The 22345-nt window shown below is 55.4% G+C and overlaps 4 protein-coding genes across 5 annotated transcripts; 1 reads left to right on the top strand and 3 right to left on the bottom strand.

Annotated features, from left to right (window-relative positions):
- The first annotated feature begins 218 nt into the window (after positions 1–218).
- On the top strand, positions 219–22342 carry LOC108122774 (centrosomal protein of 162 kDa). 2 transcript variants are annotated; one of them, XM_017237530.3, is made up of 7 exons: positions 219–1373; positions 17746–18364; positions 18426–18639; positions 18706–19373; positions 20628–20839; positions 20895–21047; positions 21143–22342. In XM_017237530.3, exons 1-7 carry the CDS (start codon positions 582–584, stop codon positions 21266–21268), a joined length of 2784 nt encoding a protein of 927 aa, XP_017093019.2. In that variant the 5' UTR covers positions 219–581; the 3' UTR covers positions 21269–22342. The 2 variants fall into 2 exon arrangements, with proteins under 2 accessions (XP_017093019.2, XP_070135366.1); XM_070279265.1 differs by lacking the exon at positions 219–1373 and adding an exon at positions 3613–3887.
- Positions 1430–6354, bottom strand: LOC108122777 (carboxypeptidase B). Its single transcript, XM_017237534.3, has 4 exons — positions 6093–6354; positions 2768–3204; positions 2555–2708; positions 1430–2424 (listed from the first exon to the last, which is right to left on the bottom strand). The coding sequence occupies exons 2-4, from the start codon at positions 3174–3176 to the stop codon at positions 1644–1646; spliced, it is 1344 nt and encodes a 447-aa protein (XP_017093023.2). The 5' UTR covers positions 3177–3204; positions 6093–6354; the 3' UTR covers positions 1430–1643.
- On the bottom strand, positions 8356–10844 carry LOC108122775 (carboxypeptidase B2). The gene is made up of 4 exons (XM_043210183.2): positions 10436–10844; positions 9625–9963; positions 9202–9565; positions 8356–9151 (listed from the first exon to the last, which is right to left on the bottom strand). The coding sequence occupies exons 1-4, from the start codon at positions 10842–10844 to the stop codon at positions 8356–8358; spliced, it is 1908 nt and encodes a 635-aa protein (XP_043066118.1).
- LOC108122773 (uncharacterized) lies at positions 11250–15521 on the bottom strand. Its single transcript, XM_017237529.3, has 5 exons — positions 13304–15521; positions 12974–13162; positions 12373–12514; positions 11786–12311; positions 11250–11715 (listed from the first exon to the last, which is right to left on the bottom strand). The coding sequence occupies exons 1-5, from the start codon at positions 15504–15506 to the stop codon at positions 11413–11415; spliced, it is 3363 nt and encodes a 1120-aa protein (XP_017093018.2). The 5' UTR covers positions 15507–15521; the 3' UTR covers positions 11250–11412.
- Positions 22343–22345: the final 3 nt, after the last annotated feature.

Here is a 22345-nt window from a genome sequence, read left to right as displayed (position 1 = left end):
AATTTTGGTTCCTATTAAACTTTAAAAGGTCAAGGTTTTTAGATTTTTGAATATATTATGTCATTAATCTTTTCCAGAAGAACCCTAATAACCTTTAGCTCCCCATTGGCGCCCACCCAGCAGCACACCATTGGCCTTGACCCGGGGTGGCAGCACGTCGTTGCGCGGGGTGGCAGCGCTCCTCTGATAAGTATGACTCCTCGCGATTGGTGGCGTTTCAGTTGCTAACCTCTGGCCACACCGATTTCTGTCAAATACCCAAAAGGAAATGTTTGCGACCAGTTTGTGCCACAAAAAGTGGTAAATACCGAGGATGTGCCGTGTTCGCTGAGTCCCGTGCTCTCTACCCTCGCGACCAGTGAACGTGCTAACTCCGTCAAACTGCGCGCACTCCGGAAAGAGCGCCAGCCCTCGGACAGTAAACAAAACGAATTTTGTTTTGTGGTTTGCAGCGACCAGAACCAACCAACCAACCAACCAAACAAACAAACCAATAAGCAAACACACACCGACGCACCGAACGCACGCAGCCAGAAAAAAAAACAGGAAGCGCGTGACCGTCCAGGCACAGGATCGTCGGGATGTCGCAGGTGCTCAGCCCCCAGAAGCAGGGAGGTCCCTGCCCACGTCCTGTGGGTGTGGCAGCGGCCGTGGAGGTTGAGTCCTTGGACTACGCCAGCAACAGCAGCATCATGGAGTTCCTCGCCAAGGAGCAGGACTGCGGCCTGGCGGACCCCGACCCGGAGAGCATTTTTCAGGAGGTCAGTCGCCTGTCCGACAGCAGCGACATGCGCTCCGTGGATGAGCTGCTGCAGGAGGCGGAACGGCTTATTCAGCAGCAGCTGCGCTTGGGCGGCATCGCCACAGATTTGCAGGCGGCCGGAGACCAGGCTGTCAAGGGAGTGGAGGATGGGGGAGGAGGAGCAGGCGCAGTGGGAGAAGCGTCCTCATCGCCCCTCTCCTCGCCGCACAGCAGCATCCGGCTGAACACCCGATACACCCATCGCATTGAGCACGTGCCCATTTCCGTTTCCAAACCGCCAAAGGCTATCGTGGCAGTCGCCAGCAGAGCCACATCCACCACCACCACCTTTACGACCATAACCAGCACCAGCACCGCCACCTACGCCACGACCATCACCCGGCCCCGGTCCTGCTCCAAGTCCTCGGCCTCGCCCACATCCCTGGCCCAGACCCCGAACCCCGAGGCCAGCGGGGTGTTTGCCGAGTTCGTGGACAACCTGCCGTCAGAGTCGGTCATTTCGGAGGAGTCGACGCCCAAGGACCTGGACCTGGACATGGAGACCCACACGGCGGCCCTGGCCCAGCTGCAGCTGCAGATGCAGGACAACACGGACGACGACGAGGACACGGTAAGTCCGAACCCAGTTCCTGGGCAGGCTTCCGTAATAAAAGAGAGACTCCGATCTGTAGTAATAAATAGCGTAGGATTTGTTTATTGTGTGTCCGGCGGGACACGGTTGATACCCACCCACCTGACCATTCACACCTGACTGCTCCAGGCACACGCAACCGAACATAAATAGGCAGTCGTTCTAGGACTCATTCGCACTGTGGCCACATTCACTCCTGGTGGGCACGAAAAAAAATAGCTGGGATAGTAGTTACGATTAGATATGGTGTTATGGGTTGTCGGAGCTGGGCTTGATGGCCTGGGCCACTGTCTCCGCCACGGTCCAGCCCTCCAGCGCTGTGTCCTTGATGTAGCGGGGAGGCAGGACGAAGCCGTAGGCTCCGCGATCTCTCAGCTCCACGGTGTAGACGTACTTAACGCCCAGAGCGGCACGGCTCCAGTCGTCAGAGCCACCGCCGGCAACACCCAGCACCTCGTGGGTGACGGCCGCCCGGTAGGTGCTTCCCGTTTTTTGGGCAATCCGGTCCGCAGCCAGGCTGGCCACCCTCTGGAGGACAGGGGAGTCCTTCAACTTGACGGCCTTGTAGGCCCACGGATAGACGATCATCTGGCCGTAGCTGTGGTAGGTCAGGTACGCCTCCAGGTTGTACTTGCGCTTGGAAAGGAACTCGGCCACTGCCTTGGTCTCCTTCTCGGAGGCGGGCGACGTACCGCGGAAGGTGTCACTGCAGGGATTGGTCGAGGATCCGTAGCCGTTCCAGCCGATGTCGAAGTTCCGGTTGAGATCCACGCCATTGCATTGGGAGCGGCGAGACAGGGATCGGTTCTTGCGCCACAGACGGTTGGTGGTGCGGCTGTACTCGTAGCCATCGGGATTCATCACCGGCATGATGTACCAGGTGAGGCCGCGGATGTGGGCCGGCTGGTTCTCCCAATTGGACATCAGCTGGTACAGGATGAAGGTGACCGTTGCCGGGCTGATCCATTCGCGAGCGTGGATGCCACCGTCGATCCACACCTTCTTGTTCTCGCGGGGGTTTTCCGAGATTCTGGAATTGGCCGAAAAGATGGTTATGGAATCGGACTGGGAGTTCACCCAAGAGTGCCCAAAAGAAGGCAATGAATAGCTCCAAAACTGGAGCATACTTCTGGGTGCTGCTCTTATTGGGAATCCCTTACCTGAGCACTTTCAAGTCCCGACCCTCAGCCGTCTGGCCAATCGTGTAGAGCCGCACAATGTTGGGGAACTTGCTGCGGATCTCCCGCATGAAGCCGTAGATGGTCTCCAGGTCGTGGTAGTCCTTCCAGTGCATGTTGCTCCTCGTGGCCTTTTCTGAAGGAGTAAAGCCAGATAGAAACATGTCTTACCCCGTTCTACAAGAGTCCACTTACTGGTTCTCCTGCCGTCGGAGGCAGCTGTCTCCCTGATCCCCTCCATCATCTCCTCGTCGATCATGGCCTGGATGTTGTCTGAGAGAACCTCGGCGTCCAGGCGATGGGCCGAGAGGAAGCTGCGGGCAGCCTTCAACTGGTCCCTGGAGATGGAGATGTCCAGGAACTTGGAGTTCTCCTTCCAGATGTTGCCACCGAACTTGTTCTCCAGCACCTCGCCCACGGGCACCTTCTGCTGCAACCCCTCGGAGATGTTGTAGATCCTCCAGAGCTGCGCCTCGTCGTACCGTTGCGGTATCTCGTTGACGTCGAGAGTCACGTTCGAGGTGACCTCACTCCCGGTGGCCGATGCTCCTAAAAAGGTTATCACCAGCAGCCCCAGGAACTGTTGGGCTGTTATTGTCGTCATCTTGGGTTCTTATCAGCTGTCGATATTCCTATAAAAACCATTTGCAATTTCCAATCAATTAAATTCGATCAATGGGTTATTTTATACCCTAGAAAAGGCTAGTATTGATTTTTTAAGAGGTATGCTTTATAAATGACACATTTCCGATCATTTAATATTTAAATATATGCGCTTTCGCGCCAACAGCCCACTATCGCCCACGAACTATCGGTATTGGAAAATCCGTAAAGTTCCCTTTTTGGTATGACCGTCCGCCCCATCCCTACCGCTGGCGTATTACAACACTTCCCCTCGCTTCGCCGCCACGATCAAAGTATTTTTTCAACCCGTCGCTCGTCCTCCGTTTTCGAAAGTTTTTGAGTTTCTTTAGTGATCAGTTTTTGTAAATCCTATGCCGAATATGTGTCCCATATATATATATGAAAAGATATCAAACGAGGTAATGGAAGAACATGTGCAGGGCGCTCGCGAGAGTGTGTGTGGGAGGGTGTTAGCTCAAAAATTCCCAACTTGGTGCCGTAAAAAAAGTGAAAAGCCCTAGTAAATATTGAAAATGGCTTTAAAAATCTTAGACTTGACCATGTCAAATGGATTTTTTCATAAAAAATGATAAGTTTCGGGTTCGGCGGTTCGCGTTTTCGCGTGAGGGTGTGAGTGCACTTTTAGGGCCTGCCCCTAACGACCGCAGAAAAATAATTATGCGGTTTTTATGTAAGTTTTTATGTTTTTCCATTATTTTTTCTTTTAAAAAAATAAGATTTTAAACGATAATTGTAGTTAAACGTTTGGGTGTTAGTTTTTCTATAAAATACACGTGTTTTTCGAGAAACTCCGTCAGTGCACTTTTAGGGCGAGCCCCTTACGACCGTAGCGTCCCTAGTAAAAACCGTTAGGAGGAAGACCTGAGAAAGAGTTAAGAGACATAGTCAGTGCACTTTTAGGGCTAGCCCTCATAGCCCTTAACGACCGTAGCTAAAGCACATGGGGGGAAAGAGTTCGGAGAAAACAGGTACGAAGTCAGTGCACTTTTAGGGCTAACCCCCAACGACCGTAGCTAGAACAGGTGAGAAAGAGAAAAGATACATCTCTAGTCAGTGCACTTTTAGGGCTAGCCCTTATAGCCCTCAACGACCGTAGCTAAAGCACATGGGGGGAAAGAGAAATTCTAGTCAGTGCACTTTTAGGGCTAACCCCCAACGACCGTAGCTAGAACAGGTGAGAAAGAGAAAAGATACATCTCTAATCAGTGCACTTTATGGGATGTACCTTAACGACCGCAGCCTCCCTAGCAGTCACCTAGCACCGTTAATCAGAGAGAGAGAGAGTAATGAGTGCGTGTAAAGAGGCCTGCTACTCTACGTACATGTGTAGAAAGTATGAATGGGGGGGAGAATGTCATGTAAATTACATTCCTTATCAAAGCTACGTATTATTTCTATTATTTATTAACTTTAAACAATACTATTTAAGTAGAAATTTACGCGATTCGCGAGAAAAATGAGCAGCAATTTTGTTGTCAGGTTATGGCCTCCGTGTTTCAAAGTTTCAAAGTGCTATGGCTTGTTGAGTTTTGCACACAAATCACAGTATTTATAGCTTGGAGTATAGTTCGAGTGTCAGCTTGACGGACAAACGGGTCTATTTTAATTGTCAAAGCTGTTAATTATTAATTTTTAAAATTTAAATTTCACTAAAATAAGTACCCTAACTCCCAATAAGTCCTAGTTCCGTCCTGGTAGTTAGGATCCAGGCACTGTTTGTTTTTAAAAACCCACTCAGGTAGCAGGTATTGACCATAAAACGAAACTAAAAGCCAACTCGAGTTCGTGCCAGTGAAAATACAACAATTATCACGATAACAAAAAAAAAAAACACATCCGTTCTGTTGACAATGTCTATATAGTGGCTAGTGGCACTGCTATCTACTGAATGAATAGGTCGGGTAACCCTGTGTGTTTTTTTTTCTCCTCCCCTGACATTGGCGGGCGGCAGTTACAAAAACCAGATAGCTTCTAATGGTAGTTGGCCCAATATCAGTCTCCAGCAGGGCTATTACTGTCTATAGTATCTATATATATAGTATAGTCCCCCTGGAGTTCAATGCTGTTGGCTCAACCAATTTGCATTGTTTTTCGGATTCTAGTGGCGATCGATCGATCGATGCCCAGTTCCAGTTCCGGGGGTGGGCACTGGCCTGATATTTGTATTCAAATTTCGTTCCAGCACCAGGCTAGTGCGTCTCAGAACTCGAAACTCTATTGAATCCGGGGGATCGATTGGAGGTGGAGGAGCCCTGCCCTGCTCTAGATGGAGACCATGCTTCTTCCTCGCATTTGTTTTTTTTTTAACGCTCTTGTGCTAATTTCCCTGGCCCGTTTTAGGTTTTGAGTTTTATGGGATGCGTATTTTTGTGTTTATTTTCTTTTTATTGCCAGGCCGGACTGGGCCGGGCCGGGGCCAGGCAGAAAGTGGCACTTCCCCGGCCACCAACCAACCGCCAAGTACTCGAGAGCCGAGTGTCGCCGAGAACTGGTTCTCCTTCTCCTGAATGTGGAGTAGAGCCACATCTTGGGTTTCGTTTCGGTTTCTGCTCACCTCGCACCTCGACCTTCGTGCCCCGTTGATCTGCTCCTCCTCCTCCCTCCGGTAGGGAGGTTTCTGGGTCGCATCTCTTGGCTTAACTGCCTGGTAATCGTAACGAATCCCTTTAGTCAAACTCTGGCTCCCCCTCCCCCTCAAACTGTTTCACTTTCCTCTCAGAAATCGAAACAAAAACACTCGAAATGCAAACTTGTTTCAACCGAAATGGCCAGAGACCCGAAAACCCGTTGCAGGAAATTGGTCGGCACTTCCTCATCCGCCCGAAGGGGGGGCAGTCCCCCCCTCTGGCTGTAGTATCCCTTAGGTTTGACTTACCGTTTCTCTTGGTGGGATGCTTCTGATGGCCGGCTGCTGCTGCTGCTGTTGGGGGGGAGGAGGGTGTCCGGCTTTTTAGGGGGGGGCCTTGGCTTCTGTGTGGTGGTGGCTCTTTGCTGGATGGTGGAGCCCGACTAAATGCTGCGCTTGTATGCGCTTCAATTTTTATATTGCCGCTTCCCGAAAAGCAACAACAACAACAACACACAAAAAAAAAACACAAACAAGCGGAGCCGAGAATCACACTCGACAGAAACAGAAACAGAAGCAGAAACAACAACAACAACAATAACAACAATAACAAGAAGAGCAAACCGACTGTTGTAATTTCGCGCTGACCGTCGACCGATCTTTGGAGCGATCGCCGCGTTAATGGAAATGGAAATGGCAGCGCTGCGGCAGAGGCACAGTCAGTGGCATAGCCAGAGCCAGAGAAGCAGCTGTGAGAGAGCCACTCACTCTATACGCACTGGCAGGTTGTCTCTTTCTCGCCTGCATCGGCCCAGGGGGGTGGGGGAGAGGACATGTGCAGAGTGCTGCACTGTCAGAAACAGGGGGCTGGAATGGCCATAAATGGATAGTATCTACCATGGTATGATCTGAAGGGACTTTCTTGCTGTGCAGTCATCATCTGCCCACTCCCCCCCCAAATGAGGGGGGTCTCATTTAAAAACTGCACTTACGCTTTCAAAGACAATCCAAAAATGGGCTGCCAACCCGCCGGATGACAACGGCGTGCCGGCTGCAAAGCTGTTTTGCGATGCCCATGAGTCACGGGTTAAGTCACGACCATCCGAGATCTCCGCTTGGGGTTCTGATCTGTTCTGCTGGGTTTTCCCCCCGCCAGTTCTTGGGTGGCCTACAGGGCGTATGAGCAATATCATGGCCAGTCTCTCTCTTAAATGGAGATGGATCCAAAGGGGGAAATCTCAGACAGAGTCGCGGGATGCTTATCAGTAGAAAGCTTACCTCATCTTGAGGGTTTCTCCCTGATAACGCCCCGTCATCGATCGTTAATGGTGGAGTCCAAAGAGACAATCGAACTAGGTTGGCAACTCCATTTTGTTTTTCTGGCTTTGGTAACATTTTTTTTTTTTTTTTGGAAACTTGGGGAGTGGAAAGGTGCTGCTTCTCAATTGTCGGAGATGGTATGACTGGGCGATTTTTGACCCACTTGGCGGGTTTTACTTTCTTTCAAGTGGCCAGTGTTGAGATTTTCACTTTTAACCCTTTTTTTTCTCGAGAGCATACAGTGAGCACTCGCTAGCGGCGACTTCTCTTTGTCGGCTTGGTCTGGCCGTCGCGCCATTAGACGCCATTCCTATTATTTATCTTTTTTTTTTTTTTTTTTGTGCGAAATACTTTCTTTCTGGAGCTCCCCGAGGCCTTTCGCTTAATTTCTACATGCAGGCCCCAAACGATATCCAATCAAATATGCAGCCCGAGGTGAGGGGGGGTGGGGGAGGGGTGGAAAAACAAGAGCTCAAAATCAAAAAATCAAAATATCATACAGCGGTACAGGTTTCTGAAACGCGATTGAAAGTGAAAGTCGCTGGCACTCTCTTCGCCCGCGCCCGCTCTCTTCTAAGTCGCTCTCGCAGCTTTCTATTTGGCGACCAGAGCTATTCTGGTCTCCCCTTGCCCCACCACCCCGCCATCTGATATTGGCCAGGTTTACATAAGCTCGTTAACGGCCGGCGGAAAGCGATTCGATTGCGAAATATTGGCTTGGATTGGCTCTAGTTATGGCTCTTCCCTCTGCCCCTGGCTCTGACTCTGCCCCTGGCTCTGGTTGGTATCCCACACGTGGCTTCCGCTCGTGGCCACTGTCCCCGGCGGCGTGCTGCGCTCTCTCCTCGGCCAAGTGGCGCTGTCTCTGACCAGCGGGAGGGGAACCTGACAGCCGGAGCTTTAGTTTCGCCAAAGCCCTGAAAGTATGCTACCCAGGTCCAAGAAGAGTGAAGGTTTCTCTTCTTTTCTGGTTGGCAGTACTAACTATAGTATGATTTGGGATTAAGATGGTATAGGTACTATTGCTAGAGATACTAAGGGGGTAATAATATACCATATCTCTCAGGGTTCCAGGGTTCTTAGCTCTATTCCCTCTATACCTCCCTGAATAGGAACCAGCCCCTGCCGATCCCCTACACAGACCATCCTCTATAGATTCTCATATAATTTATTAGTTTTTAAATTTTTCAATAAATATTAAAAAAAAAAAGAATAAAATTAGAGTTGAGCTAGAACTGGAGGATACTCCAGATCACTCCAACTGCTGGGCTATGACGCGCAGAAACTCAAAGACCTCCTCGCCCGACTCCACAATGTAGTGGGGCGGCATCAGGTAGCCGTAGCGACCCTGGTCCTTGAGGAACATGTTGAACACCAGCTGGGGTCCGATCTGGTCCTGGATCCAGTCGGCCGAGTTGCCGGGCCGAGCCAGCTTCTGGCGGTAGCTGGTGCCGGCAGAGTACTCGGCCTGGTCGAGGCGCCGCAGGGCGAGGACCGCTCGTCGGGCTGTCTGCTTCAGCTCCCGCTGGTTCTCCGTCACGAAGTCGGCGTCCCCCCAGGGATAGGTGATCGACTGGCCGTAGCCACTGAGGGAGACGTAGGCGCCCAGGTACTCGCGCATCCCGGCCAGGAAGCTGCGGATGGCGCGGCTCTCCGGCTCGGAGAAGCTCTGGGCGCCGCGGTAGAGATTCTTGCAGGGATTGCTGGTGGAGCCCTCGCGCCAGGCATAGCCGAAGTTGCGGTCCAGGTTGACGCCATAGCAGCCGCTGGCGGAGTCGTAGGCCCGGTTCTTGGTCCACAGCCTGTCGGTGTGGCGGGAGTATTGGTAGCCATCGGGGTTGGCCAGCGGCAGGAAGTACCAGTCGATGCGGCGCATGGCCTTCTCGGCCCGGCCCTCTCGCTGTCCTTGACCTTGACCCTTGGCCTTGGGCCAGAGATGGGCCAGCTTGGAAATGGCGTAGGTCAGGGCGGCGGGGCTCAGCCAGTCCCTGGCCTGCAGTCCCGCGTCCACGAAAACGGCCAAGTTGTCCGGGTTGCCGTTGGAAACTCTGGAAAGGGGCTGGAGGATGAGAAGGTCATTGGTTTGTGGCCCACCCACCTTATGACCTCTAGGGGACGCTTGTTCCGCGTCACCCCTATCTGGATGATCTCCACCAGGTCAGAGTTCTTCTCGAGGAGCAGCTGGAGGAACTGCTGGATGTCGGCCTGGTCGTGGTAGCGCCGCCAGTTCATCAGCGTGCCCTCCGGCTCCAGCCAGGGCAGGGAGTTGTTGCGCACCGAGTCCAGGGGGTGCTCCACCGCCGGCACCTCCACGTAGGTCTCGTCGATGGCCGCCTCTATGTCGTCGATCATGATGTTGTAGCTGAAGCCCACCTTCTCCATGTACTTCTTGGCGTCCGCCACGTTGCGCTGCTCGATGAGGATGTCGATCCCGTCCTGGTTGATGTTCCACACCTCGCTGCCTGAAAATGGGGAGACAAGAGGGATGAGTTACGCATCCTGGACCATTCTGGCCTGTTACCAAAGTGCCTCCAGAAGGCCCTCAGCGCCGGCAGGGCCAGCCGCGTCTCGTGCACCTTCCACAGCTGGTGGCCGTAGTAGCGCTGGACGTGGCTGCCGTTGCGATAGCGCCTATTGATCTGGAAGGAGGAGCCCGGCGAGAAGATGTCGTAGCGGCGCAGGTCCGTGGGCGAGAGCCACTGCAGCCCCTCGAAGGTGGCGGCATAGAGCTCGCTGCTGTTGAGGGTCAGCAGGGCGAGGGGCAGGCCCGAGAGGCCGCTCAGCTCCGGCACGGAGACGCTCCGCCAGAGCAGCACCTGGCCCCCAGTCCAGTTGGGGATAAGCAGCGCCAGCAGCAGCAGCACCTCCAGAAGACGCATCTTCGTGTCCGAATCCGGTTCGAAACTGAAGCACCTGTCTTTCTGTCACTCGGCTCGGGGCCGGAGTTCTTGGGTAGCGGTTCTTGGGAGGCCGGGGGTCTGATTTATGCCAAATTTATGCGTGAGAGCAGCCAGCCAGTGCTGACCCGACCTGACCTGCCCTGACCCCTCCCAAAGCCACAGTGCCGGCCGGGAGGCTAAGATCACTCTGGAGTCTCTTTCGTCAAAGTCTCTCGAGTTCTTCAATTTATGAAAATTAATGCGAATTTAATGGGTTTGGAGTCCGAACCTAAAGTGGGCCACCATCGACTCCCAAACGTGTTCCGGCCAAGGGCTCTGTTTTTTCGGCCTCCACTGTACTGTGGCTGCCGGACTGGCCCGTCTTTGGTGGCTTTTGTTCTCTCGGCCCTTCGGGGCATGCCCAGCCATGCTATTTGGTAATCAGTGACTCACCGAAGAGGGCCACCACCTCGTTGAACTGCTCATCTGGCGAGGAAGATGGCGCCTGCTCTGCCAGCTCCTCCTCCTGATCCTCCTCCGGATCCTCCACCATGGACGAGGCGCGCGAAGAGTTAAAGTTCAGCTTCCAGAGCTGGGCGCCCCGGTAGCTCACATAGTTGGCGTCCAGCTCGCTGCGCAGCTCCGAGAGGCGGCCGCGGGGGGGCGTGCCCGGTGCCACCGCTAGCGGGTGCAGGTACCGAAGCAGGTGCCCCACCCCGCCTCCGAAGAAGGGCAGCCTCATTAGCGGATTGTCGGCCCGGCCCAGCTCGAGGTGGCTGCTCCGCCCACCCTCGACGGTCTGGCGGACCATTAGCAGTGCGATCAGGGGCAGCCACGCCCACTTGCAGAGGCGGAGGTGCATGGTGTATGGGAAGTCTTGTGGTGGCTCTGAGATAATGTGTTGCGTTCGCCTTGGAAGCTGGCGGGGATTTGAAGTGACTGGGCCGATCGGAGGGCCACACGCCGCATCTAACGGCATCTCGTGCTCCCAATTCTTCTCAGACTACCGCCCCACCCCCTCTGCATCGCCCTCAGCCGGTCTTTCTCCGATTCTCGCCAATTAAGGTCATCCCATTTGCATATCGAGAGACGAGGCGATGGATTTTGGGTTCCAATGTTTATGGTTTTACTTTTGCGACTTTTACTCGCCAGCCGGGCTATGAAGCTTGGCGAGGGGTGGCCAAAGAGTTCCCCAACATCATCCCCCCCCCCTCCCCCCCCCCGAAAGAAAGCCTCGTCCACGCTCTACAATAAACAGGTTTCAGTCTATTTCGATGAGTTCTGTTCGTTCAAGGGTCTTGGTGTTCAATTTTTCTAATTACAAGTACAATAAATAAATAAATAAATAGTTTCCATATAAGTAGTAAAAAAAAAAAAGGTCATAGGTCGTTGCTAGACATTGCATCGCATTGAACTAAGTGCTCGGAGCTCTAGTGGTGGCGCCTCCGACTGCCTGCGCTGGCGCCTCCATTGCGGGCCACCGCCTTGCCGCGTCCCTGGGCGATCGCCCGGGCGACGGTGTCGGCAAAGGTGTAGCCATCCTTGCCGTTGTACTGGATGAACCGGGCGGGCAGGACGAAGCCGTAGCGGCCGGTGTCGCCCATCTCAATGGTGTAGGCGTACTTGATGCCGGCAATGCCCTTGGCCCAGTCGTCGGAGCCTCCGGCGGCGGGGTACAGGGTGGTGGCCGAGGAGCCCACGGTGTACTTGACGCCCGTAGACTTGGTGATGCTCTGAGGGGGAGGAGGGTGGAGGAAGGGGGGATTAGCTTTGAAGAAGATGAGGCATCAGAGGGAGTCTTACCGTTCCGGCTTGGCGCGCCACACGATCCAGATCCGCCCTGTCCTGGGTCAGCTGGTAGTCGTAGCCCCACGGGTAGAGGATGTACTGGCCGTAGCTGTGGAAGGAGAGGTAGGCCTGGAAGGTCTCGCGGGGGAAGCCGCTGATGAACTTGGAGATGTAGAAGGTCTCGGGCTCGGAGAAGGCCTTGCTGCCGCGGTACGTCTGGGAGCAGGGGCTGGCGGAGGTGCCCTTGCCGCCCCACTTGTAGCCAAAGTTGCGGTTGAGGTCGACGCCGGGGCACTGGCGGCCGTGGGCGCGCATGTTCTTCCGCCAGAGACGGTCCGTGGTGTGGGAGTACTCGTAGCCGTCGGGATTGGCCACCGGGTGGATGTACCAGTTGATGCTGCGCATGTGCTCGGGCAGGTCCTCCCAGCCCTCGACCAGCTGGTTGGCGATGAAGGTCACCGTGGCGGGGCTGATCCACTCGCGGGCGTGCATGCCGCCGTCGATCCAAACGCCGGGGTTGCGGGCATTACCGTTCGATATCCTGGAAGGGTCGAGAAGGGTCAGACAGGCTCGGAATCCTAGTCAGAATCCTGGAAACTTACTTGAGAATCTTGAGCGGACGCTTCTCCACCGAGTAGCCAATCACCTCCGTGGAGCAGATGTCCGGGTAGGTCTTGGCCATGTAGTCGATGAAGCCGTGGATGTCCTCTAGGCGGTGGTAGGCCTGCCAGGTGAGTCGGTGACCTGGGGGGTGGAGACAGTGTTAGGAAAGTTCTGTAACTCCCGGGGTGGGTGGCACTGGCACTCCTTGGTGTCTTCTTGGAAGGAGCCACCGCTGTCGTCTTGGACGGGTGGCGTCTGCCGGCTATCGATTAAACAACGTCCCGTCTTGCGGGACACGGCCCACGCGCCTTGGCAGTGCGTGGCAGGCAGCAGGAGCTGTAGCAGGGGCAGCCACGTGCCACATGCCACATGCCACAGGACGTGCCGCAGAACGGGTTCCTATGGCAAAGCCACTTTGCGCTTGATGACTTTTCACACGCCCCTCGCCGCCGCCGCGCATTAAATGCTCGTTTGCGGCGACACCTCGACCCCGGCCTCGGCCTCGGGCCAAGAGTTCAAAAAAAGGGTTCAACTTGGCAGTCACCTGCCACACCACCTGTCACTCAGCCCCGGACTCACCCCTCACCCTCTGGTACTCACCTTTGCGATTCTGCAGCTCGGCGATCTTCTCCGCGGGCGGGTTCTCCACCTCGATGACGTGTTGCAGATTGTCGATCAGGACGATGCGGGAGAGATTGGCGGCGCGGATGTGTCGCTCGGCGGCGGCCAGGACCTGGGGCTTCAGCAGGTAGTCCACCTCCTGCTTGACCTCCTTCCACAGCTGGCCATCTGGAAGGCGGAGAGGTTCACTTTATTCACTTCTTCACTCACAACAACAACAAAAAAAAAAAGAAAACAACAAGAGCTCCACCGGGGGCTCCACCAGGGGAGTCCTCAGACTCCTCTACTGGCTTTCTTCTGGCCACTCACCATACTTGGACTGCAGCTCGTCGGCCAGTCGCTTATCCTTGTCGGTCTGGACCACGATGCGCCACACCTGGGCGCCGTCGTAGCGCCTCAGGTGGGCGTTGAAGGACGACTCGCTCTGCTCCTGATCCTCGGTCTTGGGCAGGTCTCCTTGCGGCTGCTGGAACGAGGCGTTGACGTAGTTGAGCACGCTGTCCTGCACCTGGAGGGGCTGGATCTGGGGCTGGGGCACCACCATGGGGATAATCGTAGTCAGCAGGGAGGAGGCGGGCTTGGCTTCCTCAGCGGCCGGCTGGGCAGGTTGCTCTTGGGGCACTGGTTCTGGCTGGGATTCGGCAGCGGCTGGAGTTTCAGGGGCGATGGCAGCTGGGACTTCTGCTGGAGCCTCAGCTGGGGTTTCTGGCGCGGCTTCAGCTGGGATCTCAGCTGGAGTGTCCTTTTCAATCTCAGCGGGGGTTTCTGGTTGGGTTTCCTCGGGGATCTCGGCAGGAGTCTCCACTGGGACTTCAGCAGGGACTTCGGCAGGGATTTCGGCAAGGATTTCATTGGTAGCTTCAGCAGGGATCTCGGCAGGGACCTCGGCAGGGATCTCAGCAGGGATCTCAGCAGGGATCTCAGCGGGGACTTGGGCCTCCACTGGCTTCACTTCATTTGTCTCTTCGGGCTCGGTCTCGGGATCGTTCTGGACCGGCACTTCGGGCTTGGCCTCTTCCTCCACTGGCTGGGCTTCCTCCAGGGGCTTGGGCTCCTCCTCGGCTTGGGCTTCCTCCTCTGGCTTGGACTCGGACTCGGGCTCAGGCTTCAACTCCTCCTCCGGCTGGGCTTCTTCCACAGGCTTGGCCTCCTCCTCAGCCTCGGCTTCGGGAGCAGCCTCTTCTTGAATCTTTTCAGTGGCAGTCTCGGCCTCAGGCTCGTCCGCCAAGCTGGGCTCGGCTTCAGACTCCTTGTCCTTCTCCTGACCATCTTCGCTGGCTTCGACAGCTGGAGCAGATTCTTCCAGCTCCGGCTCCTGCTCCTTCTCTGGCTCCTGGTCCTGTTCCTGTTTGTTTTCGCTTATTTCCGCCAACTCCTCCGGCACCAGGTTGTCCATGGCGGCAGTGAGACCCTGCTCGATGCCCTCGACCAGAGTTTCCATCAGAGACGCCTCCGTGGTGTCCACCTCGTTGTTGTCAGCGCTCTCCGGCTCCTTTGTGGCTTCGGCTTGGACTTCCTCTGGGATTTCTGGCTGGGATTCGGCCTCTGGCTGGCTTTCGGCAGCCTGAGCTTCCGGCACGGGCTCAGCTTCGGCTTCGGGCTGGGATTCCGCAGCTTCTGGCTGGGATTCGACGGCTTCTGGCTGGGACTCCTCAGCTTGAGGCTCCTGGGGCTCATCCTCCATGGCCTGTTCGATGTCCTTCTCCATTTCCTCCACGGCATTCGAGATGATCTCGTCGGCGCTCTCGGTGGCCGCTTCCGGCTCATCATCGACTGCATCGTTGCTGGCCACGGGCTGCTCCTGCTCCACCTCTACAGTCTCGACGGGCTCAGCCTCCTCCTCGGCAGCGGGCGCCGCTTCGGTGGCCTCGGTGTCCAGTTGGGCCTGCTCCAGCTGCGCCTCCTGGCTGCTGGGCTTCAGCACCACGTGCTCCTCAATCGACTCGGGCTGATGGGCCTGGACCTGCTCGGTGTCCATCGGCGACTCGGCCACGGTGATGTCGCTGGGCAACTCCACCAGCTGGAGGGCCGGGCTGGAGTCGCTCTCCAGCATGAGCATGTCGGAGGCGGAGCCGGCCGGGTCGGCGGCTTCCATCTCGGGATCGGCTTCAATGGAGTTGCGGTTGACGTGCTCGGTGTCCTCCAGCTGGCTGGCCACCGTTTCCGGGATGAGCATGAACATGTCCGCGGCACCGGATTCGGCCGAGGGCACTGAGGCTAGCTTCATGTCGTCGACGAGGACGTCGGTCGGGGCCTGGGCCGGCTGCTGGTGGGCGTCCGCCGGCAGTTCGTTCCGTTCGAGCGCCAGGCGGTCCAGCGACATGGCCGTCACGCCCAGGATGTGATGGGCCAGAAGCATGATGCCCATGACCCAGAGGGGACTTGTCCGGAGCCCTCCCATCTTCCTCCTATTGTTGTTGTTGTTGGTTTGAATCTGTTGCGAGTCTGCGCCACCACGCGATCTCCCGTTGTACATCTTGGCGGGATCTGACTGTGAACCGTAATGAGACATGTCCCATTGGTGGAGTGGCGCTTTTATACCACCGCTGGGAAAGTATTGCCATTTCATTTTCGATATTTCTCTCGTGGCAGTGCCTCAGTTGCTGCTGCTGCTGCTGCTGCTGCCTCTGTCTCTGCTGCCTCTGCCTCTGCCTGCGTCTCCGCTTGCGTCTCTGCCCACTTACACTGGCCATCAGAAGAGCTGGAAATGTGAAAATATGTGCTTGCGTTCAAGTGCCGCCGGTCGGATCGTGTTATGTATGTAAATGCGCCACCGCTCTGCTCTGCTCCCAGCTCTGCTTCCAGCTCTGCTTCCAGCTCTGCTCTGCTCTGCACTCTTCCTTGTGAGAGTGACCGACCGACTGCCCCTGCCCCAGCCCCTGCCCGCCACCTCCTCTGCTCCCTCCTCCAGTGCATCCATCTATAACCAAATCAAATGTCATCAGCATAACCATTGTATCTCGTTTTCCATCTGCCCTCCGCCTCCACCTCCGCCTCCGACGCAGTCTCTGTTTTACATTCCCGCTCTCACTTTCTTTCGGGATAAAAATGCAAAACGTAATCCGAAAATAGACTGGTGGGGGCTTTCGGATTAGCATTCTATAGTAGTTACATGACCACATTGGATAATAGGTATTGGGTCTAGCCTCCAGAGGCTTCTACTCATCCCTAGCTCGGCTCGGCCAGCTATCTCCCATTAGTCACGCCATGGTTTCTTTGCTCCATTAGTCCCCAATTACGATCCCCGATCGACTTTCTATATGCAGAGCGGTCTCTAAAAGGCAAATCATTCTTAATTTCCCACTCGATCTCGATCTCGATCTGAATCAGCCTCCGCCCCACTGGTAGCCCCAATCGGTAGCCCCAATGGCCCGCTAACTGCCTCGGTAATTGTTTACCTTCAGTATTTGCATTCAGCCAAGTGCTGCTCCCTTGTTGTTTATGGAGTGCATCAGGAAGCACCTCGAACCTAGCCCTGGTTCTGGCCACTGGCTCATCGGCCCGCTTTGGATCGGCCAGGGTTTGGATCGGCGCAAAAGTTTCCAATTCGCTTGTTGACATGATTTCAGCGGCCCACGCTCTCCCAACCGCACCTCGCAGCGGCAAAACAATTGCCGGCGGAATCGATGGAATCGATGGAATCGTTGGAATCGGTATCGGTATTGGTTTATTATTGTTGGCCGGCTCCTTTCACTTTACAAGTGGAGTTTATCAAACGGCCATTGAGGAAGAGCGAGAGTTCAAGTAATTGCACAGCTACGGATCGGGTCAACAAGTGAAATTGTCCTTAATAGCCATCTCCCCCGGCAGCCACTCCATATGGATACCGACCAAGTCCTGAGCCGCCTCAGTCATCTTGGGAGGATGGCCCACCGAACTAGAACTAATCCCAATTAGGTGGCAAAGTAATTCCAAAGTGGAAAGTGGGCAGCCACATAAAGTCCGCAAAGTGTGAATGGAGTGAATGGGAGGCACTGCTGAAGGGGCTTTCCAGGTAGAACCTCCGCCACGCCGCCCGCGCCCGCCGCCCGGCCAGTCGATGAAAGCGAGAGTGGGCAGCAATGTCAGTCAATAGCCAGCGGGGCGATCGCCGAAAAAAAAGCCACTTGCACACACACTCGACAAGTACGGTGGTACAATGGGCCATGGGTGGGAATGGGCCAGAGAGGGGGGAGCCTACTCTAGGGGGAGCCAGGGGAGGGGGCACGAACTTTCTTTCTTCTTCAATATTTTGCGGCTTTTGTCGAGATGTCGAGTGTCGAGTGGTGGTGTTTCTGGTGCGGCTGCTGGGGACGCCCACACCATCCCAATTACCTTCTCGGAGCTATAGAGCTAGAGCGGTACAGTGGGCATAATCAGGGCTAGGAGTTAGGATGGGGAAAGTACTGCACTAGTCCTCCCCAGCATCCCCGCTTCTCTCCACAAAGTTCTACCGAAAGATCTGAGCCAAGTTCGTTTCCTAAGTCTTTTGTTTTTGGAAAAGTTCTCCATTTTTGTTCGGAAATCCCCTCGCGTGTCCCATTGTCCATGTCTCTGTCACTTGTACTTTTTTTTGGGGCTTTGTGTCGCCGCCCGTACCCCTGCCCCTGCCCTCCACCCCCACCGGCTCTCGGGAGGATGGCATTAACGATTCTCGCGGCGCACAGCTCTTTTTTGTTTGGGCGGGAACTCATTACCGTTAAGCCGCCACTCCCTCCTGCACTTTCTCGACCAGCCACTTGATCTCCCACTTCACTACTCTTCCCCCGCAGATGGAGGAGATCACCGAGGCGGAGGTGGACGCCGTAGTGGCCACCCAGGCCACCCTAGTGACGAGGAGCCACTCCTACAGAAGCCAGCCGCCCATCAGGCCCATGGCCAGCTACAGCGAGAAGGCGGTGGGCAGCTCACCCAAGCACCTGGTCAGCACCCTGACCTCCCCCATCGAGCAGATCGCCTGCAGCGTCTCCCGCGAGCACGCCCTCAAGCTGGAGATCGAGCAGCTGCAGGAGCGGCTCAAGGACACCGAGGAGCGCCTGGCCTCCGTCCGGCTCCAGTCCGACTCCCTGTCGCAGACGCAGCGCGCCCTGCGGGATCACAACGGCCGCCTGCAGGAGGAGTCCGAGATGCTCAAGCTGGACGTCCAGCACCTGAACGAGTGCGCTGGGGTGCTGAGGTCCGAGCTGCAGGCGGCGCGCCGGGATCGGAGCGAGGCACTGCAGCTGCAGAAGTCGCTGCGGGCCGAGCTGGAGGAGGCGCAGCAGGAGCGCCGGCGGACGGGCGAGGGCAAGGAGAAGGACGCCCGGGTGATCCAGGACCTGCAGCGGCAGTGTCGCGAGATGGAGCGGATTCTGATGCGCAAGCACCCGGACTCGGTCTCCGCCCTGATAGGTAAGCATCTCCGGGAGCCATTCGAAAGCCTCTCATCTAATTCCTGTTCTTCCTCCGGCAGTGGCTTCTAAGACGCCGGGCATGTGCCCGCTGAACGACCAGGAGAACGTCAATAGCCGCAAGCTGCTGGAGCAGCGCATCGCCCAGCTGGAGTCGGACGCCAAGGAGCAAGACCGCAAGGCCCAGCAGATCCTGGCCAATGTCCAGGCGCGCTTCAACTCGGTCCAGGCCAAGTACGAGACCCACATTGCGGATCTGGAGACGCAGGTTCTGAGGTGGGTGGCCCATCATATCCCCTTCCTAAAACTAGCAGGTCTAACCATCTCCCTCTTCCCCTCCAGCCTCCAGGAGATCAACACCAAGCTGAACGAGCAGATCGAGTCCCAGGTGCGCACCCTGGACCGCTACATGCAGAAGAGGGCCGACAGATTCTACAACAACTGCACCCAAACGGATCCCCTGGACGGGGAGGGGCAGGCCGGAGCTTCTGTGGGCGCCATCAGCTCCACGACGGGCACCCAGACCCAGGCCGTTAATGGAACGCGGGACCACAGCACCAATACCATAGGCTGCCCCTCGCCCGCCCTGGTCTGCCATGCGCGCGACCACCACGGCCACGGCCACCAGCTGCACCCGCCGTCGGCGAGCAGCAGCACCAGCAGCACGGCCAACTCGACGCCCAACACCTCGCGCCCCAACTCGAAGCAGAGCGGCACCCAGCGCCGCTCCCCGCTGGCCAGTGCCGGGCCCTCTAAGCTGCCCATCTCCCAGTCAGAGTCCACACTCTCGCTGCTCAGCCACGGGCCGGGTGGCGGCCCGGGTCTGGGCTCCAAGGAGGAGGCCCAGCTACTGAGCTCCATGAGGAGCATGCGCGTGGATCTGGCCATCAAGAACAAGGCCATGCAGCGCCTCACCCGGGAGCTGGACGACTGCAAGAAGACCATACGGAAGCTGCAGCGCGACAGGGACTCGGCCGCCGGGTGTGGCAGCAACGGCGGCAGTCTAGCAGGTGAGTCTATAAATAGAATCGTAGAATATAGAATTCCCCAAAGATCCAATTCCAATTCCAAGCCAACAACTTGAAACCCAAATCCCAAATCCAAATCCAAGTCCAATCCCCTCCTCTCTAATTTCGGTTGTGTTTGTGTCACTCGGTCGCCGATGGATGGCTGGTAATTTATGGACTTTCTCTGCCCGGTCAGCACGTACACTCGCTGCCGCTGCCCCAGCCCCAGCCCCAACCCCCGCACTTGGTCCCCCCGTCCTCCATCTGGTCCTCCTTCGCCATCCCGAAGCCAACAAATAAATTGCTGGAATAAATCATTGTACGGCTGTCGACGCTGTCGGCCTCTTGACCACTTTTTGCACTCGTTTCAAACGGCAATTGCAGCTCCACACGGCCAATGGCCAAGACAAACACGTTCCAGCCGGGCTTAACCCCCTCATGGCCACGAGGAATTAACAAGCCATAGATACATAGATATCATTTTAGGCCTTCAGAGGGTTAAGCTTCAAAACGAAACCGAATCCATGGAGTCGCATCGCAGTTCGGAGCCACAACTAATGGCCGCATCTCGGGCACTTGGTTATGTCACCTGTGCGGGCTGACTCTCGGGCTTGTTTATTTACCTTTTTGTCGATTCGGATTCGGATTTGAATTTCTTGCCTGGCCTGGCCGCTCCCGCTCCCTGTCCGACCACCCGGCTCTCTGGCGTCGAAAAAGAAAATTCGAAAGCGAAAGTCAAAGTCAAAGACGACGGGTCTGGTTTGTTTTTGTTTGGCGGCCTAGCCAGTGGCCAGTGGCTGTTGGGGATCAGGTCTCTTTATTTCTAGCGAGTGTGTCTATGTGTGTGTGTGTGTGTGTCGCTGGCTCTGTATTGGTGTGTATTTGTTTGCGGTGTGCTGTGATTTTTTTTATTGTGCGGTTTTTGTGGCTAATTAATGAGCCGTCGCTCCGTCAAATTTGTTTTGTTAATAATTGTAAATGCCAAAGCGGACGCCGATGGCCCGTAATCCGCAACCCACAACCCGCAACCCGCATGCCTCATGGCTAGTAACCGTATAAACAGCATAATCAGCGAAATGTTTTAATTTCGGACGCGCGTGTAAAAAATGCAAATCGCTCTTCATAACTATTACGCAATGGTGTGTGTGTGTGTTATGAATACCGTTAGTTCGGACCACCCCACTCGGGGGGCGCAATGAACCCTTGCATAAGAACCCTCGCACTCCAAACTAAATCCTACTCCAACTAATCCTACAGGCAGCAGAATGGACTTGAAGGCTCAGTCACCGGGGCATGCCCAGGCCAGTGGCGGGGCCTCTCTAAGCGGAGGTCAGCGGCGTTATGATCACCACCACCATAGTGACCACATCCCGGCGGCCACCGAGAGCCAGGCCTTGAAGGAGGCCCAGAACAAGTATCGCCTCCTGGAGGCCGACTACAAGACGCTCCACGACAAGCGACTGCAGGACGTAAGACATGAATGAGCCACCAGAGTGCTTCCAACTTAACCAATCTCTGTTGCAGCTAAAGACCCTGCAGAGTGCCCATGACCGGGAGCTGGCCTCCTGCAACGAGACTGTCCGGATACTGCAGCAGCGCCTCAACGAGCGGGAGGAGGCCTTCGCCACCCAGAAGCGGCGCAAGGTGCCCGTGGATTACTACGCGCTCAAGGCCAAGGTAGAAGGGCACTCAAGATCCGTTTTGGGATTTCAGACCCAGCCCAGTAGTGGCTTCCAAACAAGTACTAATTCCCGTTCCAATCTATTCCCAAGGTATCCCTGCTGGAGCGCCGGCACTCGGAGCGTGAGGAGCGACTGCACATGCTGGTGGAGGCCCTGAGCAAGGGACGCCTCAATGGAGCCCTGGAGGACATGCTGCAGGAGAACAACAACAAGTAGGGGGAGGGAGGGGGTTCAGGATGAGATTATTTAAGCCACATTGCCATGTTCAATGCCAGCCAATTCGACTAGAGTCCGTCTAAGCACTACAACACATCCAATGGTAACATACCTATATCTTAGGAGAGCGGGGGACACACACAGGGCGGGATGGGACGGGGTCTTGGCTCGCTCCGGAGGGCAGACCACTCACTGACGCTCCTTGCGATTTTCTAACCAAAGCCCACTGGGCAGTTCCAATGTGTTCAGCAAAACGAAACAATAAGTAGCCAGCCAGCCAGCCAGCCAGCGAAGTAGGTAGTTTTAAGATCCTTCCTGCCCTCCATAGACGGGCCAAGATCCAGTCCATTTATTCTGTTCACAGGGGGAAGCACACAGATCCGAGCTGGAGGATTCGTAGAGGGGTTCGTAGTTCGAAGAGAGGAGAATGTCCAGTACACGCCACTTGGAAAGAGACGGAAGCCATGCCGGAAGGCGAAAGTGAGAGAGACGGAAGAGTGGCAGAGTGGCCGAGGGCCGAAGATGAAGGTAAGAGGAGTATCCAAGTGAGAGCTGTGTACTGACCTAGTATTCGATGTGTATATAGAATATCGATCTCAATTAAATATTATATATTTGATTTAAAATTAGAGGCATCGCAGACAGGCGCCAGATATTTTTTTTTTTTTAGTAACCTACCAGGTTATTGTGTCTGTCCAAGATGGAGAACTTTACAAAAGTTACTCGATGATGCAGTCGGCGACAGGAACGGGAACGGGAATGGGGACCGATGATCCAAGACCAGAAATGGAGTAGTAATTATAGCCAGTTCTACTAGCCAAAAAAAAACTAAAGTTAATGTTTTTAAATTCCAAAATATTGTTCATCAGAGAGTTGCCAGAGTAACATGAGATGCCGTTCCAAATCAGATACGACAGATGGGCGCCAGTGGCCCACGGTCCCCGAGTAGGATTTAAACGTAAGTGACCCCAAAAAGGGCCCCCAAAAGGGACAAGCAGGCGGACAATTAAAAGCTAAGAGAAACCCCAAATAAAAATTCACAGTATTCCGATACACAGATCGGAGATAGTTCTATGT

The sequence above is a fragment of the Drosophila bipectinata genome, chromosome XL (genome assembly GCF_030179905.1).
Source record: "Drosophila bipectinata strain 14024-0381.07 chromosome XL, DbipHiC1v2, whole genome shotgun sequence".
In the NCBI taxonomy this organism is placed as follows: Eukaryota; Metazoa; Arthropoda; class Insecta; order Diptera; family Drosophilidae; genus Drosophila; species Drosophila bipectinata.
This window is presented reverse-complemented; position numbering and strand designations above follow the sequence as displayed.